Source organism: Hemiscyllium ocellatum, chromosome 10 (assembly GCF_020745735.1).
Source record: "Hemiscyllium ocellatum isolate sHemOce1 chromosome 10, sHemOce1.pat.X.cur, whole genome shotgun sequence".
In the NCBI taxonomy this organism is placed as follows: Eukaryota; Metazoa; Chordata; class Chondrichthyes; order Orectolobiformes; family Hemiscylliidae; genus Hemiscyllium; species Hemiscyllium ocellatum.
Window position 1 is genome coordinate 80,607,118 of NC_083410.1, and position 23,869 is coordinate 80,630,986.

The 23,869-nt window shown below is 39.9% G+C and overlaps 1 protein-coding gene across 6 annotated transcripts in view; it reads left to right on the forward strand.

Annotated features, from left to right (window-relative positions):
- The window catches only part of afdna (afadin, adherens junction formation factor a), a 224,583-nt gene that overhangs the window by 71,424 nt on the left and 129,290 nt on the right, over positions 1–23,869 (forward strand). For all 6 annotated transcript variants that reach the window (XM_060831656.1, XM_060831652.1, XM_060831654.1 and 3 more), the window contains exons 4-7: positions 9,101–9,258; positions 12,279–12,445; positions 14,118–14,275; positions 23,731–23,842. In XM_060831656.1, the coding sequence (XP_060687639.1) occupies positions 9,101–9,258; positions 12,279–12,445; positions 14,118–14,275; positions 23,731–23,842 (595 nt within the window). The remainder of the gene's footprint in view (positions 1–9,100; positions 9,259–12,278; positions 12,446–14,117; positions 14,276–23,730; positions 23,843–23,869) is intronic.

Genomic DNA, 23,869 nt, shown 5'->3' on the forward strand with positions numbered 1-23,869 from the left:
TCTGCCCACGCATCAATGAATTTAATACATGCCGTGATGTCGAACACTTCCACCACCTCCGAGCCTACTTTTACAATCCCGCCCACCTTCTGAGGACCCCTTCGTCCGCCTCCCACACACTCCATGCACCTGGACACCCCATGCTAGTCTTTACCCATCCTCGATCTCTTCATTTCCAATTGCCGCCGGGACATTAACTGCCTCAACCTGTCTACTCCCCTTCCCTTCTCCAACCCCTCACCCTCAAACGCGCAGCCCTCCTCTCCCTCTGCTCCAATCCCGACCTTGCCACCAAGCCAGCGGATAAAGGTGTTGCAGTGGTAGTCTGGCACACTGACCTCTACACCGCTGAAGCCAGACGCCAACTTGAAGACACCCCTTCCTACCGGCCCCCCCCGACCATGACCCCATCCCTCATTATTAAGCTATCATTTTCCAGACCATACAGAACCTCATCACCTCAGGAGATCTCCCACCCACAGCTTCCAACCTCATAGTCCGGGAACCCCACACTTCCCGGTTCTACCTCCTTCCCAAGATCCACAGTCCTGACCACCCTGGCCGACCCATTGTCTCAGCATGCTCCTGCCCCACTGAACTCATCTCTACCAACCTCGACACTGTCCTATCCCCCCGGTCCAGGAACTCCCCACATACATTCGAGACACCACCCATATCCTCCACCTCCTCAAAGTCTTCCGTTTCCTCGGCCCCCAACGCCTCATCTTCACCATGGATATCCAATCCCTCTACATCTCCATTTGCCATGACCAGGGCCTCCAACCCCTCCGTTTCTTCCTCTCCCGACGTCCCCAACAGTATCCTTCCACCGACTCACTCATTCGTTTAGCTGAACTGGTCCTCACCCGTAATAGTTTCTCCTTCAAATCCTCCCACTTCCTCCATACCAAAGGGGTAGCCATGGGCATCCATATGGGCCCCAGTATGCCTGTCTCTTTGTTGGCTACGTAGAACAGTCCATCTTCCATAGTTACACCGGCACCAGTCCCCACCTCTTCCTTTGCTACATTGATGACTGCATTGGCGCCATCTTGTGCTCCCGCGAGGAAGTTGAGCAATTCATCAACTTCACCAACACATTCCACCTGGACCATCTCTGACACCACCCTCCCCTTTCTGGACCTCTCCATCTCCATTAATAACGACTGACTTGACACCAACATTTTTTTTTTACAAACCCAACGACTCCCACAGCTACGTGGATTACACCTCTTCCCACCCTACCTCCTGCAAAAATGCTATCCTGTATTCCCAATTCCTCCGCCTCTGCCGTATCTGTTCCCAGGAGGACCAATTCCACCACAGAACACACCAGATGGCCGCCTCCTTTAGAGACCGCAATTTCCCTTCCCATATGGTTTAAAAATGCCCTCCAAAGCATCTCGTCCACATACCGCACTTCCGCTCTCAGACCCCATCCCTCCAACTGTAACAAGGACAGAACTCCCCTGGTGTTCACCTTCCACCCTACCAACCTTCGCATAAACTAAATCATCCGACGACATTTCCACCACCTCCAAATAGACCCTACCACTAGGGATATAGTTCCCTTCCCACCCTTTTCTGCTTTCCGCAAAGACCATTCCCGCTGTGACTGCCTGGTCAGGTCCACCACCCCCCCCCCCCCCCCCAACAACCCACCCACTCTCCCGTCCTGGCACCTTTCCCTGCCACCGCAGGAATTGCAAAACCTGCACCCACACCACCTCCCTCACCTCCATCCAAGGCCCCAAAGTACCCTTCCACATCCATCAAAATGTTACCTGCACATCCACCAATATCATTTATTGTATCCGTTGCTCCCGATACGGTCTCCTCTACATTGGGGAGACTGGACATCTCCTAGCAGAGCGCATTAGGGAACATCTCTGGGACACCTGCACCAATCAACCACCGCCGTGTGGCCCACCATTTCAACTCCCCCTCCCACTCGGCCGAGGACATGGAGGTTCCGGGCCTCCTTCGCCGCTCCCTCATCACCTGATGCCTGGGTGAAGAACACCTCATCTCCTGCCTCGGAACACTTCAACCCCAGGGCATCTTTGTGGACTTCATCAGTTTCCTCATTTTCCCCCTTCCCCCACCTCGCCCCAGTTCCAAGCTGCTAGCTCAGCACTTGTCTTCTCTGTCTATCTTCCTTTTCACCTATCCACTCCATCCTCCTCCCTGACCTATCACCTCCATCCCCACCCCCTTTCACCTATTGTACTCTATGCTACTTTCTCCCCACCCCCACCCTCCTCTCATTTATCTCCCTGCCTTGCAAGCACTCTGCCTCTATTTATGATGAAGGGCTTTTGCCCGAAATGTCGATTTTCCTGCTCCTCAGATGCTGCCTGAACTGCTGTGCTTTACCAGCATCACTCTAATCTAGAAACAATTTGACAATAGTACTGAAGACTTATGCTCCAGAACAGATGGCTAAGTGCCACCCCATCTTTTTTATCAGTAAAACAATGGGAGGTGTCATCAATTCTATCATGCAGCATTTGAGCAATAACCTGCTAACTGACATTTCATTTGGAAATTGCTAGAGCCACAGTGCTCCTGACCTCATGGCAGTCTTCATTCAAACATGGGCAAAAGAGCTGAATTCCAGAGGTGAGGGTGAGAGTTACAGCTTTTGGCATCAGTGCTTAATTTGACTGAATGTGATAATATAGAACCCTTGCAAAACTGAAGTCAATGGGAATTAAGGGAATTTGTGCAATCAGCAAAGGTCCATACTTCTAATTTTTCAAGCGTGGGGAGTCATTATGAAGCTGCTGAAGATGGTTGGGCCTAGGACACTCCCTTGAGGAACTTCTGCAGAGCTGTTCTGTCACTGAGATGACTTGCCTCCAACAACCACAAACATCTTTTGTGTCAGATAGGACTCCAAATTGTGGAGAGTTTTCCCTTAATTCCCATTGACTTCAGTTTTGCAAGGGTTCTATATTACCACTTCCAGTCAAATTAAGCACTGATGCCAAAAGCTGTAACTCACCCTCACCTCTGGAATTCAGCTCTTGGTATGAAAAGTGGACAGTAACATGTGCTACGTAAATGCCAGTCAATAACCATATTCAATAAGAGACAATCTAACTACTGCTCCTTAACATTCAATGGTGTTATCATTACCGATTCCCTCTTTGTAAACATCCTGGAAGTTATTATTGACCAGAAGGGCAACTGGGCTAGCCATATAAATACAAAGGCTACAAGAGCAGGTCAGAGACTGGGAATACTGTACTGGGTAACTCACCACCTGACTTTCCAAAGCCTGTCCACCATCTAAATGCATGAGTCAGGAATGTCATGGAGTACTTGAAGGGTCTGCTTCTATGCTGTACACGTCTATGATTCTATTCCCCATTTGCATGGACAAGTGCAGCTCCAACAATACTTATGAAGCTTGTTGCCATTCAGGACAAAGCTGCCCGCTTGTTTGGCAGTGCATTCACATGCATTCATTCCCTTCACCACTAATGCTCAGGAGCAGCAGTGTGTTCCATCTACAAAATGCACTACAGAAATTCACTAAGAATCTTTAGACACACTTTCCAAATCCCCAATGACCACCTCCATCTAGGTGGACAAGTGCAATAGATACATGGTGATACTGCCAACTTCAAGTTCCCTGGCAAATTCACCACTGTGACTTGGAAATATATTGCCATTCCTTCAAAATTACTTGGTCAAAATCCTGGAATCTCTCCCAAACAGCATCTACCTACAATGTATCACTGGATCAGACTTATGATGTTGCAGAAAGAGGTCATTCATTCCATCATGTCTGCACCAGCTCTATTATCTAGTACCATTCTCTTGTCTTTCTCTTCATATTGCTGTGCCCCATTGCCATCCAAAATAAAATCCAGTACTGTCTTGAATGTCTGAATTAAACCTGTCTCATCCATATTTCCATGAAGTGCATTCCATACCCTAACAACTGTTTTTCTCCCATTACCCTTACTTTGTTTGTATGTAACTTCAAGTCTATGCCCTCTTCTTTGTTTTATAAGTAGTAACTATTTCAGCCTCCTTTGGGCTACTCATGGTTTTGATAACCTCAATCCAATCTAGTGTTAGCTGCATTTTCTCAGAACCGTCCCAACTTCTTCAGTCTGTCCTCATAGCTGAAACCGGTCTAATAAATCATTTCTGCACTTTTTTCAGTGAATTCTACACTGTGTCTAAGTGATAATGTGTTGCCCACATCTCTGCATGGTGCTCCAGCTACGATTTAACAAATGACTTTTACACTTCCTTGCTCTTGTACTATATGCTTCCATTAAAGTTGTGAATGCTTTTATTTACTGCTCTTTCCATCTGTCCTGTCACCTTCAATGATCTATGCACTTATGCACCCAGGCCAGTGCCCCTACACCACTTTAGAATTGTACCTCCCTACTTTATATTGTCGTTCAACAGTGCAAAACATCACACTCCTTCTCACTCCCATCTCATCTGCCCATCTATCTGCCCACTCCAACTTGTCAACATTCCTTTGGGGTTCTACACTGCCCTTTCAGTTCATAATTCTTGCAACTTTTACATCATCTATACCTTTGAAATTGTGCCCTGCACACCTAGATCCATATAATTAATGTATATCAGGAAAGGCAAAAGTTCCAATACTAACTCCTGGGGAACTACACTGCAGAGTTTTTTTTGCAGACTGAAAAATGCTCATTCACCATTAATCTCTTTCACTAAGCCATTCTTACATCATGTTTCCACTGTCCTTTTTATACCATAGTCAATGTCTTTTCTCAAGTCTGTGTGAAGCACTCTATCAAATGCCTCTGGAAATCCATGCATATGATATCTTAATCAACCCACCTTTTTCCATGTGATTGCAGATTCTATCCTGAATAATTGTTTACAAAGGTTACTCCGTTACCAAAATTTAACTAACTGACTTGAATTGCTGGGGTTAGTTTTGTGACCTTTTTGAGCAAGGATATAACATTAGCAATTCTCCAGTCTTCTGGCATCTCCTCAGAGTTCAGGAAAGATTGAAATATTACGGCCAGTGTCTGTTCAGTTTCTACCCTCACTTCTTTTCCTTCAAATTGCTTCAATGTATCTCATTTGGTCCAGGTATCTTATCAACTTCTATAGTGTCAACAATCTATCCAAAACTCCTTCCTCATTAATTTTGATCCTTTTTAGTGTCCGAGTTTATTTTTCTGTCGTCAGGGCCTAGGCAGCAGTATTCTCTTTTATTGAGACCGATGCAAAGTATTCATTTAATTCCTCCATGTGCTTTGCTACCATATGTAAAACACCTTTTTGGTCTCTAGTAAGCCCTACTCCTTTCACCACTTGAACATCTGGGTAGGAATAACGTGATCAGGGATAGCCAGCATGGTTTTGTGAAGGGCAGGTCGTGCCTCACAAACCTTATTGAGTTCTTTGAGAAGGTGACTAAGGAAGTGGATGAGGGTAAAGCAGTAGATGTTGTGTATATGGATTTTAGTAAGGCGTTCGATAAGGTTCCCCATGGTAGGCTAATGCTAAAACTTCGGAGGTATGGCATTGAGGATACATTAGAGGTTTGGATTAGGAATTGGCTGGCTGGAAGGAGACAGAGGGTAGTAGTTGATGGATTATGTTCATCTTGGAGCGCAGTTACTAGCAGTGTACCACAAGGATCTGTTTTGGGACCATTGCTTTTTGTTATCTTTATAAATGATCTAGAGGAAGGACTTGAAAGCTGGGTAAGCAAGTTTGCGGATGACACAAAAGTCGGTGGAGTTGTGGATAGTGAGGAAGGAAGTGGTAGGTTACAGCGGGATATAGATAAGTTGCAGAGCTGGGCGGAAATGTGGCAAATGGAATTCAATGTAGCTAAGTGCGAAGTTGTTCACTTTGGTAGGAATAACAAGATGATGGATTACTGGGCTAATGGTAGGCTACTTGGTAGTGTGGATGAGCAGAGGGATCTTGGTGTCTATGTACACAGATCTCTGAAAGTTGCCACCCAGGTAAATAGTGCTGTGAGGAAGGCATATGGTGTACTGGGCTTTATTGGCAGAGGAATTGAGTTCCGGAGTCCTGAGGTCATGTTGCAGTTGTATAAGACTCTGGTGAGGCCTCATCTGGAGTATTGTGTGCAGTTTTGGTCGCCATACTATAGGAAGGATGTGGAAGCTTTAGAACGAGTGCAGAGGAGGTTTACCAGGATGTTGCCTGGAATGGTAGGAAAATCTTATGAGGAAAGGCTAAGGCACTTGGGGCTGTTCTCATTGGAGAAGAGAAGGTTTAGGGGAGATCTGATAGAAGTGTATAAGATGATTAGGGGTTTAGATAGGGTAGATACTAAGAACCTTTTACCGCTAATGGAGTCAGGTGTTACTAGGGGACATAGCTTTAAATTAAGGGGTGGTAGGTATAGGACAGATGTTAGGGGTAGATTCTTCACACAGCGGGTTGTGAGTTCATGGAATGCCCTGCCCGTATCAGTGGTGAACTCTCCTTCTTTATGGTCATTTAAGCGGGCATTGGATAGGCATTTGGAAGTTATTGGGCTAGTATAGGTTAGGTAGGATTCGGTCGGCGCAACATCGAGGGCCGAAGGGCCTGTACTGCGCTGTATCCTTCTATGTTCTATGTTCTATGTTCACTCTTATTGCTTATATGCCAATAGCAAACCCCAGGATTTCCCATTATTAGCTGCTTGTCTTTCCTCATAGTTCTTCTTTGCTTTCCTTATTTGCTTTTTCACCATCCACTTAAACCTTTGGTATTCCTGTTGATGTTAATTATATCTTCTGCTTTACATCTGTCATAAATACACATTTTTCTTTCTCATGTTAATTTCTACCACTTTGGTCATCTGAGGAATAGTGGGCTAGTTTGTTATATCTTTTCCATTTGAGGAAATATACCTCAACTGTGCACAAACCATCCACTTTTTAAATTGTTCAATCACTGATCTTCTTGCCAAGCCCTCATTCCAATCAGTCCAGCTCTGCTATATTCCATCCCTACTGCAGCTGTTCAGGAATGAAACTCACTGCTGCCTTCTCAACAGCACCGAGGGATAAGGCAATAAATGCTGATCCAGTCAGTGCCGCCCATATTCCACAAGTGAATTTGAAAAACTAGTAATGAAGAAACAATATCTTGCTTTTTTTGAAGAGGATTGTACTTGAAATTTTGCCGTACTTTGCTTTATGGAGTTTTTTTTTAGTTTTCAGGGGCAACTTTTTCTTAATTTATTTGTTAGGTAATGTAATCACAATAAAAATCCATTTTCTACTTATGTTGACATATAGGATATTTGGACTCCCCAAATGAGAATGGTAAGAATTCATGAATATCCTTAATTATCAATCTTCTATTGTAATTTAAAGCTGCAATGCACAAGGAATGCATTAAATTCTGAGTCACAGTATGTAAATTGATTAAAGACCAGGCATAAGATAACAACCTCATAATACCAAAGGACACATACTGCTGTTCACAAAAACCAATCAACCTGAACACTCCTCCTCCAGACTAGTGAGGTAACAGCTAATGCATTATGCACAAAGATTGAAGGTTTTAACCACAGTTTTTATCACACCTTTTACTGCATCTCAGTTCAGAATCTCAGATTTAAATCTATCATCTGTGATTTCAAATTTTCCTGGCCTTATTTATCTCTTTGCTAATAGATAGTTGTTCTCCTTATTTTACAAACTTTGTGTCATCCCTTTGCATCTCTACTTGCATCTTGCCTCTTCCTCCTCCTCCTTTGCAACCTCCACCTATCTCCAGGATGGGCAGATATCCCTCAATCAACCAGATGGATATCCCAGTGGAAAGAACCCCTCATCCCAGCAAAAGCTTGCTTCTGGCATGGCTCCATTTCCTTGACAGCGGGGTTTCCCCAGTGTCACTCTGGCTGACTTATTTACCTGATTCTTTGTTCCTCCAATCACAGGGTGTTCTTGTCCTGCATTTGCTGCTGCCCATGTGCCTCGTGGTATATTGTGTCTTATTTGCCTGTTCTATCTATTACAGTGAATGATCTATTATACATCCAAGTTATTTTTATTTGAGGTCACTGAAGCTTTATTTTCAACAGGTATTTTATAACTTTCTATTCCTAGAGTATTTCTCATTGTTGTGTACTCTGATCCTTACTCTATTCCATTCTTGTTCTTTCTTTTAGTTATTATTTCTCTTTTGAAATGTCTTTCTCTATTTTATTGGTTTAAAGTCTTTTCCACTGTTCTGTTCACCCTTTTTTTAAAGAGGACTGCACCCAGTCTCATTCAAGCACCATCTAATTCAGCAGTACAACTGTTTCCTATCTCTGCATTGGCACCAGTGCACTATGAAATGGGAACATCACCTTTCCATATCATGCTTGTAGCCATGCATGTACTTTGCTAATTTGATTATCCTTATCATGGGTTAATGTGTAGCTAGAATGAATCAGGTGATTTTGAACTTTTTGAGGTCATATTTTTTTCATTTGTACCTTAGATTACGAACTTCGCTTACTACCATCTTGTTCCTTGTATTGGGTACAATGATATGTTCCTCTCCTTGATATTCTTGACCTTCTGACTGTACTACTTATTTAAATGCTCGTGGAACGCAACTAGAAATTTGAAAAATATAGGTCTTATTTGCATGATAAAATAATTTTGAAAACTAAATGCAGAACCATCTTCCGTTACTGCTGTTTATTTCCTGTATTGAAAGTTAACATGACTCATTTTCTTCAGCTTCAGTGCAGGCGAAAAAGATTGTTCAGATACTAGAGATGACTGAAAACTATGCCAGTCTAGTTTTGGCTACATTAATAGGTGAATCCAATCAACTAGGAAGTTCAAAGTCTCATCAAAGTAGAATTTGTGTACATAGAACCAGAATATAAATGGGAGCTTGTGATAGAATAAAGTTGTTTTAAAAATAGGAGCCAATGTTTGAGGTGGAAGGTGAAGGCGAGTTGATTATGATAATGTTGCACTAAGACAGGGGTCACTCTTAAGTGCATTTCAGACTAATTGATTTGCATGTTTTCATTTTTCTGGTTAATTTCTGAAGAACTGGTTTGAAAGTTCTGCAATTACCTAAATGCTCATTTGGTTGACAGAAGTCTCAAAGCAATGGTCCAGAAAAGGAGAAAGAGGGTGTGATCCAGAACTTTAAACGGACACTGTCGAAGAAGGAAAAGAGAGAGAAAAAGAGGCGGGAAAAGGAAGCGTTAATGCAAACTGTAGATGATGATCGACCTATTTCCAGTGGTGATGGGTAATCTATTTCTCTAACTACTTTCCTTTACCCACAGTTCCTCTAATTACAATTGTTCGTTGAATAATGCCATGATGTATACTTAGCTTTGCTGCATGTTGACAGACATGAATATTTTGGTATAGTCAGTATCTTCAGATGTTTAGTTCCTTTATATTGAGAACAATATTTGTATACGAGCTAAAATTTAAGTAATATTGCAATAGGTTTACAACATAAATAAAAAGGTTGGAAATGGAAGTAACATTTCAACCATGCAGAAAGGTAGTTCTTGTCTTCCTAAATTCATTTGCTAAGTCTTATGATGTAGGTATAATTGATACTTTAGACTATCCCTTTACTATCAGAGTTAATTCTTGCTAAACTTGCAACCTTACCCTTTTTTTGGTTACTAGAATTTCCTTCCCTTCTCACAGTACAAGTTGCCCACAATAATGTTGATAAAGAAAAATCCTTCAATTAGTCTTTATTCTTTCACAGGATGTTGACATTCCTGGAAAGGCCAGCATTTCTTGACCATCCTGATTGCTCTTAAAACTGGCATTCTCTGCTATTTCAAAGGCATTAAGAGTCAACAACGTTGTAGTGAATGTTGTATAGGCCAGACTGGAGTAGGGCGTAAAGTTTCTACCCTGCAGGGAATAAGCAAATTAGATAGGGTTTTTTAACAACAGTTAATGATTGTTATCATTACTGAGACTTGCTTTTAACCCAGATTTATTTATTAAGTTTTAAACTCCATGGCTGGCTGTTGTGTAAGATTTGAACACAACCCAGATTATTTGCCTGAGCTTCTGGTTTGCTCGTCCAGTTATATTGCTCTACGCTAGTTTGTTCTGCACCACTGATAACTTCTGTGGGATATCAAATTAGAAAATCTGGAAAGGGGTATACCATTTATATACCCAAAATGAGACTTGAAAGAATAATAGTCTAGATTTAGATGGTGCTGGAAAAGCACAGCAGTTCAGGCAGCAGCCGAGGAGCAGTAAAATCGGCGTTTCGAATACAGCAGTAAAATGTGCTGTATTCCTGATGAAGGGCATTTGCCCGAAACATCGATTTTACTCCTCAGATGCTGTCTGAACTGCTGTGCTTTTCCAGCACCACTCTAATCTAGACTCTGGTTTCCCGCATCTGCAGTATTTGTTTTTACCTAGTTGACAGAATAATATGGAAAGGATCATAATGCAGGCCAGAGGGAACTAGGTTTTTCTTAATTTTTTTTTAAGAAACAAACTTCTCCATTATGCCTCAGAGCTAAATTTATGCAAATTACTGAGAACCTGATGGTTTTGTGGTATATACTCGCAATGCTTACAGTTATAAAATATTGCATTAGGAATGAAAGTACACTTTCCAGCTTCGTATGCTGTTATGATCAGAGTATTTGCCGATGGCAAGAGTTCTAAAGCAGACAATATTCTAAGCCATTGATTTAATCTCGCCGATTTATTTTAGGAAAGCACCTATGAGAACTTAATTAGGCGCATCAAATTCCATTAACATTCCCATTGCTTTTTTCTGTTCTTGTTCTTTTATTCCATCATCAACCCTTGACATTGATCAAATAAATTCAAACTGAATTTAGCAAATTCCAGTAATTTGATTTTCTTCTGAATGGCAATTGCAGAAAAACATTGTTTGGGGGGAGGGGAAGAATCTTTCAGCAGTCATACTTGTATGCCTCCCTTTTAAAATAATGTTCTATACATTTTTCTGACATTTTGTAACAGGTTTATTTCTATACAAGTCATAAGATAATTATAAACCAGGAAGATCCATCTGTTAAAAATTCACTGTTACTGCATCTAATTGCTTCAAATAGTTCAAACATTTTTGCCACAACTGTTTCATCACAAAGCTCATCCCATGCACTTATCACTCTTCTCTGAAGATTTTCTTAATGATCAGATTGAAAATTGTTTAATTATGTAATCTACAAAATTTATTTTTCCAATTGCCTTAGTTATGTTAAAAACTGTTAAACTAGTAAGCTGAAAAGTTACAAATACTTTCAGCCTTTCCTCATAAATCAGACCACTGCCACTTGATATTGTCCATGCCAGAGCTTGTATGTTGTTAACCAGAACTAAATAAAGTGCTCCAGGTGTAGAGAAATCAGAATTGTATATGTCGAATCATGACGTGTAAGTTCTATTTCTGTTTATAATTTTGTAGTATTGCTTTTTGTTCTGTGTCCTTCAAGTGTTGCACAACTTTCATTTAGTTCTGTAGTAACATTTCATTTGGAACTTGACCATCTGGCTTTTGGAATCTGGGAAAATGAGTCCAATCTGCTGATGTTACTTTCCCTGATCCATAAGGTTGGTTGACGTGCTTCATTGGATCTGTGTTGACTACTATTTAATACATTACCCTGGAGCAGTAGAAGATCTAGCCAATCCATGTTGGAGTTACTTAATGGAGAACAAGTCCATTCTCGCCTTGCGGGCACTCCACTCCACCCTATCACTTTAATGCCTTAGATCTAGCTGACCTGACACTCTGAAAAGGGTGTCCTCCATAACAGGAATGTGATTGTCTGAGATAAATTGCAATCTGGACAATTTGGTATTTGAAGAAAACTTCTTAGCCATCAATATGCCATGCATTAAGACTCCCTTACCCAATCTAATGTAATCAGTTTCCAGAAGAAAGCAGAAACAAGCTGTCAGTTAAATCCATAGTCCAACAATGATGTGACCAGAATGAATGACCAAAGCCAATGGGAGGTTACTGAGTTGATCTTGCTATTACCTACTGCAACCTTTACTTCACTGATAGATCCTAATATGTCAGTTTACTCATTTCTGAATGAAATATTCAGTTCATGAAGCCACCAAAATCCATGAAACTAGCGGCTTGTCAGACAAATTTCTGATAGTCTCCAAGACGATGCAATCAAATTACATTTTAATTGAGCTTTACATCTGACTTGAAATCAATTAATCTTATCATCTGCATTATTTCCCTAGTATGATGCAAGTTTTAAAATGATAATCTCTTTCTATCAAAAGTGAGAACTCAAGTTCACATCTTGCAGCGGAGGTATACAAAGACATGCCAGAGACTAGCTTCACCCGTACAATATCTAACCCTGAAGTAGTTATGAAACGCAGACGACAACAAAAGTTAGAACAAAGAATGCAAGAATTTCGTAGTGGTGATGGACGGCCTGATTCAGGTATTGTTTGCATGACTTCTTTAATGCAGACCAGCATCCCATACCTTTCAGGGGAGTTAAAAAAAAAATTAGTAAACAAGTTATAAGAACAGTGATCAAAACCTAGTCAAGCTTTTCAGAAAGCTAGGATTTTCTCAGAAGTGGGTTTTAAGCGGCCTCAAATAAGACTGGGTAGGAGAAGGAATTTAGAATAGGAATTCTGAGTATGGAGTCAAACCAACATAAGGCGCAGCACCAGTGACAGGCTAAAAGAAATGAGAAGTGTTCAATATGCTCTGGAGCTTCCCATTGTTTGGGATAAGACCATGAAGTGGTATCTTCTGCTGCACTGAGTAGAGGTGGACAGTGTTATAGAGCTAGATGTAAATGATTGTGACAGAGTGTACATGTGGTTTTGCTTTAGGTAGAACACACTCTGCATTTTATGACTGTGTGGACCAGTTAGCTAACTGCTGAAAGAAATGGCAATTTTTTTTTTAAAAACTGTGGATTATCACTGCTACACAGACTGATCTTGTTAATTTTGGTGGAAGAGAGTGCGACTTGAGAGAAACTATCATATTCTCCTGAATGGATGATGTTCATAAAACAATAGCTACTGATTTCTTTGCTAGTGTCACTGATCATTTCTGAGAAACTGGCACTTTACTGCAACTAACTGTGGGGAAAATAGTGAAATGGACTGATTGATCTGCTCTCTGTCTGGGCAGTTGCATTTCTCTGCTGTTCCCTAAATTCCTGTCAGAGATTGGAAAATTTTATCGTGGATTTTTGGATGACTGGGTATGAATAATGTGTTCATAATGTACACATTTTAAAAAGTTATTGTCTTCATAATTGGTTTATTGTAACATATCTAAGCTGGCCATTATTTAAGAGATGATTCAATATACTTAAGTAGGGAACAATGGCCTGGATATTTCGATGATAAGGCAATAGTTTCTATACCAATACTGGAGTTGTGCATTGAGATCTATGCAATCCCTGATACTGTTTGGTCTGTAGAAATGTCCTAAGTAATTAGTCTGCATCTGGAACTTTCTGAAGGAAGCCATTAAATATTGGAGGGTTTTAAATGACTAAAGCTTAATAGTTACCCAGGAAGAGTTGGAGGATTCAAAAATCTACTCAAACTGAACCCCTGACTCTCCAAACTGCACACGCAAGACTCCTGGTATTCATCCACCCAACCGGACCATTTTGGAACGGAACACTCAACTGAAGTCCTCTTCTGCCAATTGACCAACAGAGCCGATACTTACCTCTTTGTCCATCTGCAAGCTCCCCCCTCCCATTTTTGAGAAAAGCAACTGCTAATCTCTCGTTCTGTAAGAGAGGGCAAAATACCTGACTGTGTTTTTGGACATTCAGTTTACAGATACCACATGCTGACTCCTGCAAAAGAGGGTGTGGTTTCCGCACTGGATTCCTGGACAGGTTTATAGCACAAAGGCCCTGTCCTGGAACCTGCAGGACAAACATATTGAAATTTAACTGGGTAATTTTAATCTAATCCAAATCGGGGCGGGGTGGGAACATTTCTGGCCCTGATTGGAATATATGGGCTTACTTTTTGTTTTGATGTTTTCAAATTGTAGAAACTGTAATCAACACTAAAACAATTTAATCTGGCTAATAAATATTTTGAAAAGTTGTTTACTTTTGCTTCCAGGTGGAACTCTGAGGATTTATGCAGATAGTTTAAAGCCGAATATACCATACAAGACCATCTTGCTGTCCACAACAGATACGTCAGACTTTGCTGTAGGAGAAGCCCTTGACAAGTATGGATTGGAGAAGGAAAACCCAAAGGAATATTGTATAGCACGGGTATGTATACTACTTGTGCATATGCATATATTTAGAATATTTTTTTATTTAGGGTTAACAGCTGCTTGCACTAGATGCTCCATCATGTCAATTAAAATGGTTTAATTTTCAGAACATTGAGTATTTACCTTAATGTTACAGAAGTTAGTTTGTTTATTGGACTTAAAAACTCTTTTTGGATTGCTTGCATACCAAACAACAAAAGCAGCGCACACTCTGATCTAAGCAATCCCACAAGCAACAGATCAGATCGCAGCTATGAAATTCTCCCACATCCTGTAAGCACTGGTGTACAATTAAGGGACTGAAAGGAAGAAGCTGTTCAGCTATCCTCATCTTTAAGGATGACAGACCCCAATCTAAATGCAAATGATGAGGCTGAAACAATCCTTTGAAATATATCGTGTAACATCTTTGGTTGTAGCGTCATGTACCAAGAACTGCTATCCCTGGAGTTGCATTAAATATTAAAAGTTTTTTTAAGGTATGTGCAATTTACCTTACTTCCAGATCAAGGTTGATAAAAAGCATGGACGAGATTTCTGATTTCTAAACAATAACTGAAGTAATTAGACTATAGCTACAAGTAAATAGACACCATTGGTATTTAACATTAAAACTTTTAATTCCCTTATAAACACCCCCTTGTTAAATCTGTGTAACGTTATTCAACGTGCCTTACAAAAGGCATGTTGGAATTGACCATTGAAAGGTTATTAGCTACTTGGTATTTTTGCCCACCAAAATATAATTGTCCTTTTGGCAAGAATAGTACATCAGCTGATAACCTGATTATAATCAAAATCTCAAACTATATTAAAAAGTACAATGTCCAAATGTCAAATGGCACATACTACTGTTTAGAAATCATGCATCTGAGGTGACTCCTTTGCGTTCATCTTTTCTACTAGATTAAAGCAAACCGCATTAATGGACTCATAATACTTTTACTCCTATGAACAGTATTGTTAATCTCTTCTCCACATGCTGTTTCTAACATTAGAACTTCAGATAAAAAAATAACTTTTATTTGTGTAAGCATTCCTACTAAAGAGTTATTATTCCTTCTATGACTGGCAATTCTTTGGAGCATGTACATTTCTAAAAGTTAGGTTTGTTTACTTTTTTTCACGTTACATGTAGTTAAATGCCCTCTTTCTCACCAGGTGTAAATCCAGCCACACTTTCTTTTATTACTAGATTGATTTTCAAGGTCACTCTAATGAGATGAGTCATCAAGTTTATAGTTCAACAAAAGTTGGTTATATCACATTGTCATTTGTGGGAGCATGCTTTGTGAAAATTAACATACTTGTTGTGACTGTAGGATGTAAGAATTTTTGAAGAGTAAAGGGCTTTGAGATGTCCTGAGATCTTAATAGTATTATAATGCAAATCTCTCAAGTTTCATGTGTATGTTTGTGCTGACTGCTGTTGCAGCCGTTTGGTTCCCAGAATTTAAAGTCTATAGCTGAGCTTATGGGGCATTCATAATAAAAGAAATGGAAAGACTTCAATTTAAGTGCCACCTTTTAACACATGACATCCCAAACACTTCATAGCCAGTGAAGCTTTGAAGTGTATTCCTTGTAATAACGGAAAGATCTTACTGAAAATATCATTCGTCTTCCAAGTAGACATGTGGAGTTTTGCTTCCACTAAGAGATCGTAAAACCATAAGAAATAAGATCAGGAGTAGACAGTTTGGTCCCTTAAACCTGCTCCTTCATTCTGTAGGATTATGGCTGATCCAACATACCTCATGTCCATTTTTCTGCCCTTTTCCTAACTTATTTCTCCCATATCAAGAATCTATCTCAGCCTTGAATATGCACAAACTCTCTGACCCCACAGCTCTCTGTGAGAAAAAGTTCCTTCTTATCTCAGTCTTAAATTGGTGCCCCTTTATTCTGAGACTATGCCAGCTTGTCTTAGACTATTCCATGAGGGGGAACATCCTTTCAGTATTTACCCATGTTAAGCCCCTCAACAATCTTCAGGATTTCAATGAGTCCATCTCTCATCTTTGTAAACTGTTGTTAGTGGAGATCCAATCTATGCAGCCTTTGCTCATAAGACAATCCCTCCTTACTAGGGATAATCCTAGTTGACCTTTCTCTGGTCTACCTCCAATGAAATTACATTTCTTCTTAAATAAGAGGATTCAAACTGCTCACAGTACTCCAGATGTGGTCTCATCAGTACCCTGTATAGTTGCAATAAGACTTCCTTACTCACAGTCTTGTATTCCAACTCCCTTGAAATAAAGGCCTTCCCGATTGCATGCTGCACCTGTCTACCAGCTTTGTGTTTTGTGCCAGTACCTCCAAGTCCTTTTGTGTTCAGCTTTCTGCAGATTTTCTCTATTTAAATAATTTTCTGCTCTTTTGTTATTCATTCCAAGATGAAGAATTTCATATTTGCCCACTGACAGCCTATCAATTTATCTCTAAACTGTATCCCTCTCACCCTTCTTTTCCACTTTTTTTTTTATCTGCACATTTGCAACAGTGTATTCACTTCCTTCCTCCAAGTCATATATTGTAAACAGTTAAGGTCCCAGCACTGAGCCCACTGGCCATGGGTCACCAACCTGAAAAAGAAACTCTTATTCCCTGTTGCTGTTTCCTGCCCTTAAGTCAATTCTGCATCCTTGCCAATGTACTGCCTCAAACACTGGACTCTTTGACATATCTTTTTGAGGGGTACATTGTTGTTCGCCTTCTGGAAGTCCAAGTACAATCCATCTACAGGTTTCCCTCTACCCACTCTGGTTGAGACTTCCTTCAAAAACTCTAATAAATCGTCAGACATGATTTCCCTTTCAGGAAGCCATGCTGACCCTCCTTCATTAGATTATGATTTTCTATATGTTGTGCTATGACTTTAATAACCGATTACAATACATTTCCAACAATAGATGGAAGGTTAATCAGCATAGAATTACCGTTTTTTGCCTCCCTCCCTTTTTGAATAGGGTGTCACATTAGCAGTTTTCCAATCTCTGGTACTTGTCCAGAATACAAGGAGTTTTGGAAAAATTCAGCCAATACAGCCACTATTTCTGTTGTTACCACTTTTAGGGAGTGAGATGCAAGCTAATAGGGGTCAAGGTTTTATCTGCCTTCAGCCCCATTAGTTTGTCTATTACTACTATTTTTAGTGATGGCGATGGTACTTAATTCCTCCTTTTAGTATTCTTAAATACGAAAGGAATGTTCACAATAGCTTCCATCATACAGATTGATGGAAAATATGTTTATTTCCTCTGCCGTTTCCATACTCCCCAAAACAGTCTCCCCAAATTCATTTTTTAAAGGCCACGTGTTTACTTTGACCTTTCTGTTTACTGTTTTGGGCTGGAAAGTGAATGATGTGGAAATCTAGACCGCAGGGAGAACCTTAAGATTCTGCTGGCTGACCTTCACTTTGGACTATGCAATTTAATATTAGCTATACAGTGATCAAAGCGCCAATATTTAAATGTGCAGGCAATCCAATGCAATGTAATGTTCAATCACTACAATAAATTCGGGACTAATTTAAATCAGACTGCATTATCAAACAAAGTTAAAAGATAACTATGGGGTTGCCACTTAACAGATGGTAATCAGAACTTTAAGTCACTAAATATGTTATTGACTGGCATTTTCGTGCTTTGCTGACAAAATGTGAAAGTGATGAAAATACAAAGAGGCTTCAAATGGATTTAGACATTGGGAGAATGGACAAGAAATGGCAAATTGAAGATGAATGGAAGAATAATTAATAATATATTAGAACATAGAACAATACAGTGCAGAACAGGCCCTTCGGACCTCGATGTTGCACCAATTTGTGAACTATTCTCAGCTCGTCCCCCTACGCTATCCCATCATTATATGCTTATCCAAAGATTGTTTAAATCTCCCTAATGTGGCTGAGTTAACAACATTGGCAGGTAGGGCATTCCATGCCCTTAACATTGAGTAAAGAACCTGCCTCTGACATCTGTCTTAAAACTATCAACCCTCAATTTGTAGTTATGCCTCCTCGTACAAGCTAACGTCACCACCCTAGGGAAAAGACTGTCACTGTCTACCCTATTTAATCCTCTCATCTTGTATGTCTCTGTCACATCCCCTCTTAGCCGCCTTCTTTCCAATGAGAACAGACTCTAGTCTCTTAGCCTTTATTAACTTTACTACAAGATGATCCAAGTATTGGTACAGTTGTATGGAGTTACAGTGAGATAACATCTTTCAAAGCCTTGGTTCAATCAAGGTCAAGACAGCTGAATTCCAGAGGTAAATCTGACTGCCCTTGATGTCAAGGCTGCATTTGTCCGAGTGTAGTAATATGGAGGTCTAGTAAAACTGGAGTCAGTTGGTATAAGGAGAGAAATCAATGCTGGTTGGAGTCCTACCTCTCACATTGTTGTAGTTTTAGTTGTTGGAGATAGTCACTTCAGATCTTGTACTTCAGGGTGGATATTGTTAATTAACCTGGTGAGAGATATTATACTATGAACTAAAAGGCCAGGTTCAAGTCCAACATGTCCAGAGGCTAGGGGTACTACCACTGCACCACAAGAATCCCTGAGTTCATCAGGGTAGTGTTCTGAGCCCAATCATCAGCAGCTTCATCAATAAGACTAAGGTGAGGATGTTTGTCAATGACAGCAGTATTCAGCACCATTTACAGCAACTTAGTTACTGAAGCAAAACCTGAACAAGTCCAGGCTTGTGCTGACAGTTGGTCAGCAATATTGATGCACAGAAATGACAGGCAATGGTCAGCTCTATTAGAGAGAATCTAACCACTGGCCCTTGACTTTGTGGCATTACCAACACTGAATTCCGTACAATCAACATCCTTGATTACTATTAACCAAAACTGAACTGAATGAGCCTTGCAAATACAGTAGCCACGAAATCGGATTGAGGCTAGCAGTCCTGCAGTGGATAACTCACTCCCTTACTCCCCAGCCACAAATCAGGAGTGGTATGGAATACATGCCTGAATGAGTGCAGCTCTATCAACACAAACTTAACACATTCCACTACAAATCAGCCGGCTTAACTGGCACCACATCGACATACATCCAGTCTCTTCAGTGACATTCAGTAGCAGTGATGGGTACCATTTAATGATTCACTACAGGAATTTCCTTAGTACTTTTCAAGCCTATGATTACTTTCATATCGAAGAGCAAGGGCAGCAAATACATGAATGCACCACCATCTGCAAGTTCCCGTCCAAGGCATTCACTGTCCTGAATTGGAAGTGTGCTTCCATTCCTTCAGTGTCATTCGGTCAAAGTCTTGGAATTTCCTCCCTATCTAGGTATAACTTATAGAGCACGGTCTGCAGCTGCTCAAGAAAACCGTTCATCAGCACTTTCTTGAAGGCAGCTAGGAATGGGGAAAGAAAAGGTTGTTAGTGATATACTGGTTCTACAGATTTCTGCTTTAAATTATGGTGTTTGTGATACTCTTTTCTCAAATTTACGTGGGGTACAAAAGTCTCAAAAATGCCTGATGTTGGCTTCATTAGAATTTGTTTTGTTCAACTTATTTTAATGTCATATTATCAATCCCACATTTTTTTCAGATTATAAGTATTAGTAATTGGAATTTAAAATATTAAATATTGGTATTAATTTTATGGATGTAATACTTGTTTTGTTCGAAGTTCAAATAAGTTAAAGCATAGTCATACAGCATGGAAACAGGCTCTTTGGCCCAAACCATCCTTGTCCACCAGCTTTCCTGAACTGAATTAGTCCAATTTATGTGTATTTGACCCATATCCCTCTAAACCTTTCCTATCCATGTACCTGAAGGGCTTATGCCTGAACCATTGATTCTCCTTGGATGCTGCCTGACCACCTGTGCTTTTCCAGTATCACATATTTGACTCTGATCTCCAGCATCTGCAGTCCTCACTTTCTCCTATCCATGTACCTGTCTAAATGTCTTTTTAAATTTTGTAATTGTACCCATCCCTCCCACTGCCTCTAGCAGCTCTTTGCACATATGCACCACTCTGTGGAAAAAGTTGCCCTCACATCCCTTTTTAAATCTTTTCTTCTGTCACCTTAAACTTTGGGAAAAGACCTTTACTGTTTACTATGCCTCTCATGATTTTATGAACCTTTAAAAGGTCACCCCACAGTCTCCTATGCTCCAGAGAAAAAAGTCTCAGTTGGAGGTGGAGTGGGAAGTGTGGGGACTGTGCAAAGGAGGTGCGAGAGGGCAGTTGTAGAGCAAGTTAACAACATGCTAACGTAAAGCAGGATGAATGCAGTCATTAATCCCATTCATGCATAATAATTGTATTAACAGATCTATCAAAAATTTTAGTGTTGCAAAGTTAAAACAGAAAATTGTAAAATTGGATCCTGTGTGCTTTTAGTAAAAAGTGAGGTCTGCAGATGCTGGAGATCAGAGCTGAAAATGTGTTGCTGGTTGAAGCGCAGCAGGTCAGGTAGCATCCAAGGAACAGGAAATTCGACATTTCGGGCATAAGCCTGATGAAGAGCTTATGCCCGAAACGTCGAATTTCCTATTCCTTGGATGCTGCCTGACCTGCTGCGCTTCAACCAGCAACACATTTTCAGCTCCTGTGTGCTTTTGTAAATTTGTACTTTATCATTTGGCATAAATCTGTGCAACTACATTTACATTGCAGTTCATTTTTGCACTGGAGAAAATATTTAACAGTGCAAAAGATATTTCTAGAGCATCAGCAAGTTGTTAACTTGTCCTGCAGCTGCCACTTTCTTTCACTGTGGCCTTTCACACCCTTCACGGGATAAGTTGCCAGAGAATGTGGTAGAGGCAGGTACAGTTAGAACAGTTAAAAGACATTTGGACAGGTATGTAGATAGGAAAGGTTTAGACAGATATGGGCCAAATGCATGTAAATGGGAGTAGTTCAGTTTAGGAAACCTGGTTGGCATGGACAAGTTCGACCAAAGGGTCTGTTTCTGTGTTATAATGACTATATTTCTGGGGTATTTTTGAATTCATTATAAGTACTCCCATTTAGTAGTAATAGGCTTGTTGAACTAATGCTACCAAATAGCCTACTCTTTTTTTTTGAGTGGGGGTTGGTGTACAGGTGAGTAGAGTTTCATTCTGTCAGATGTAGCAGATTTAATCTATTGAATTAGATTCACTAATCATCTGAGTATCAAAATTAATCCACATGGCTTGAATCTGAATAGATAATTGAGAATGGATCTAATTGTATATCTAAGTTTTTAATTGAATGCTAATAGAATGTTATGTTTTACAAGTCATTCTATAACATGGCAGTTGTATTCCTCTGTAACCTCATGCTATAGAAAATCATGCTATGGAAAACAGCTATAGGAAATTGCTGTGTAGAAAATTGCTAATAGAAAATTGCTATACTTGTTCAGTAGAAAGTTTGCATTATCCAAACAACGTCCACAATTCATCAATCATGTTATAGCCAGTTCGCGCTGATGAAATATTGAGATGTCATTTGGTGTTGAGAGTACTGGACTGATCATTATACTTATGAATGATAGTTAATGTGTTGGAAGCAGTTCAGAGAATATTTACTATGCTAATATCTAGAATGAGTAGATTGCTTTGAGGAAAGGCTGAACAGGCTTGGTCTTTATATTCTGAAGTTTAGAACAATCCAAGGCAACTTAATTGGAACATACAAAACCTGAGGGGACATGACTAGGTGGATGTGGATAGGCTATTTCATTTTCTGGGAGAATCTGGAACCAGTAGCAGTAGTGGCTTAATGCGATGCCTATTTTAGAGAGATGAAAGAAATCACATTCTCTGAGGGTTGTAAGTCTTTGGAATTCCCTTCCTCCAAAAAAATGAATGCAGAATTTTTAAGTATTTATGGCAGAGTTGGATGGATTCCTGACTACCAAGGGGTGAAAGATTATTGGGAGTATGCTAGAGTTGAGGTTAAATTTAAATCCATCATCTTATTGAATGACAGAGCAGGCTGAAGGACTGAGTGGCCTGTTCTTCCTTGATTATATATAGATTTAGTACCCTCAGAAAGGCAATTCCTCTTCATCTCTGTCTTAAATGAATGATCCCTTGTACTGAGATTATACTGTCTGGTCCTAAGGAGAAATACTGTCTGGTTCTCCTACCTAAAAAGCTCATTTGTGAAATGTGTTAATATGACCAACTTGTGGCTGTAACCTTTGCATTGTCTTTCTAGCTACTCTTTGATAAATGGTGCCAGATTTTTTTCTAGTGCCTCAACAATATTTCTTGAGTTCATGCTTCTTCTCAAGCTTTATGTTATTGTAAGGTTTAGATTGTGGTTGTAAAGATGCTGCCCATCAAATTCCAAACCATCACTCTTGTTGCTGAAGCATTAATATTGAAACAAAACCTGGTTGAGAAATTGATGAGATATGGTTCCTTGTAACCATGAAAAAATGCATCTTTGCCTTGCTCTAACAGTTAAATGTGTTTCTCTAAGGTTGTGAATTTTTTTAATCAACTTTTAGCTCTTAATCGCATTTACGATATGCATGAATTTGCAGTTCATGTTGGAACAGTAATTTAATTTAACTTAAATCAGGGCACACCTTCATGATCTTCCCAATCTTGCTTGCTTGTGTAGTATCATTGTGTGAAATTGTGATTTTGTTCCATAGGATGTAATTCAGGCTTTTCATTGATTTCTTTGGTATGTGGTGAAAATATGAAAATTGCAACCACAGATTTACTTTTAGCAAATGTAACTATATGTAAGGAGAAACTAATAAGCATACAAGCAGAAGAGTACAGAAGATTATACTGATGGTTAGAGTGGAAAGCAGCTTGAATGGAGCATTAATGCTGGGCTGGGATGGCTGATTTTGTTTTATATTCGATGTATAAATGGCCTGGTATACTGGTCATGAAAGAGGATATCTTTCCAGTGCATTGGTATCTGTGCTGTGCTTAGCACACTATTTTGTTCTTTATAATTTAATTCTTTTTGATCTGATTCATTTGAAATGACCCCTGTTAATATTTTGATTATGGCTGCAAAAGATATTATGGTGCTTTTAAAGCAAGAATGTCTGATGTCCTGGCCAGCATTCCTCAACCAACACCACAAAAAACTGTTGTTCTGGTTCCAAATTTTATTGCTGTTGTGAAACATTGCCCTATACAGGTCACTAACAGTGTCTGTAAAAGTGTCTATACTTCAGAAAAAAGTTAATTGACTGAAGTCCTTTTGGGATATCCTGCAAATGCAAAAAAGGTGTTTTTAATTTTCTTTCTCTGCAAGAATTCCCTTCATTCCTACTTTTAATTACTTTGTTTGCCTTTTCAATTTCCCCTAATTTTCTGTTTCCTACATTTCCTTTCTCAAGTGTGGAAAAAACATTTCAAGTATAAATTGGTGAGCAAAGCTGGGTACTAATGTGAGAAATTGATTTTCTGTTGTCTTAATATTTTCCACCGTAGGTAGTATTACCTCCTGGTGTGCAACAATCTGATGATAAAGGTGCTAAAGAGACTCTGCTTGATGATGATGAATGTCCACTGCAGATTTTCAGAGACTGGCCAAGTGACAAAGGTAAACAAAGCTAGTTTGTTTGTAGAA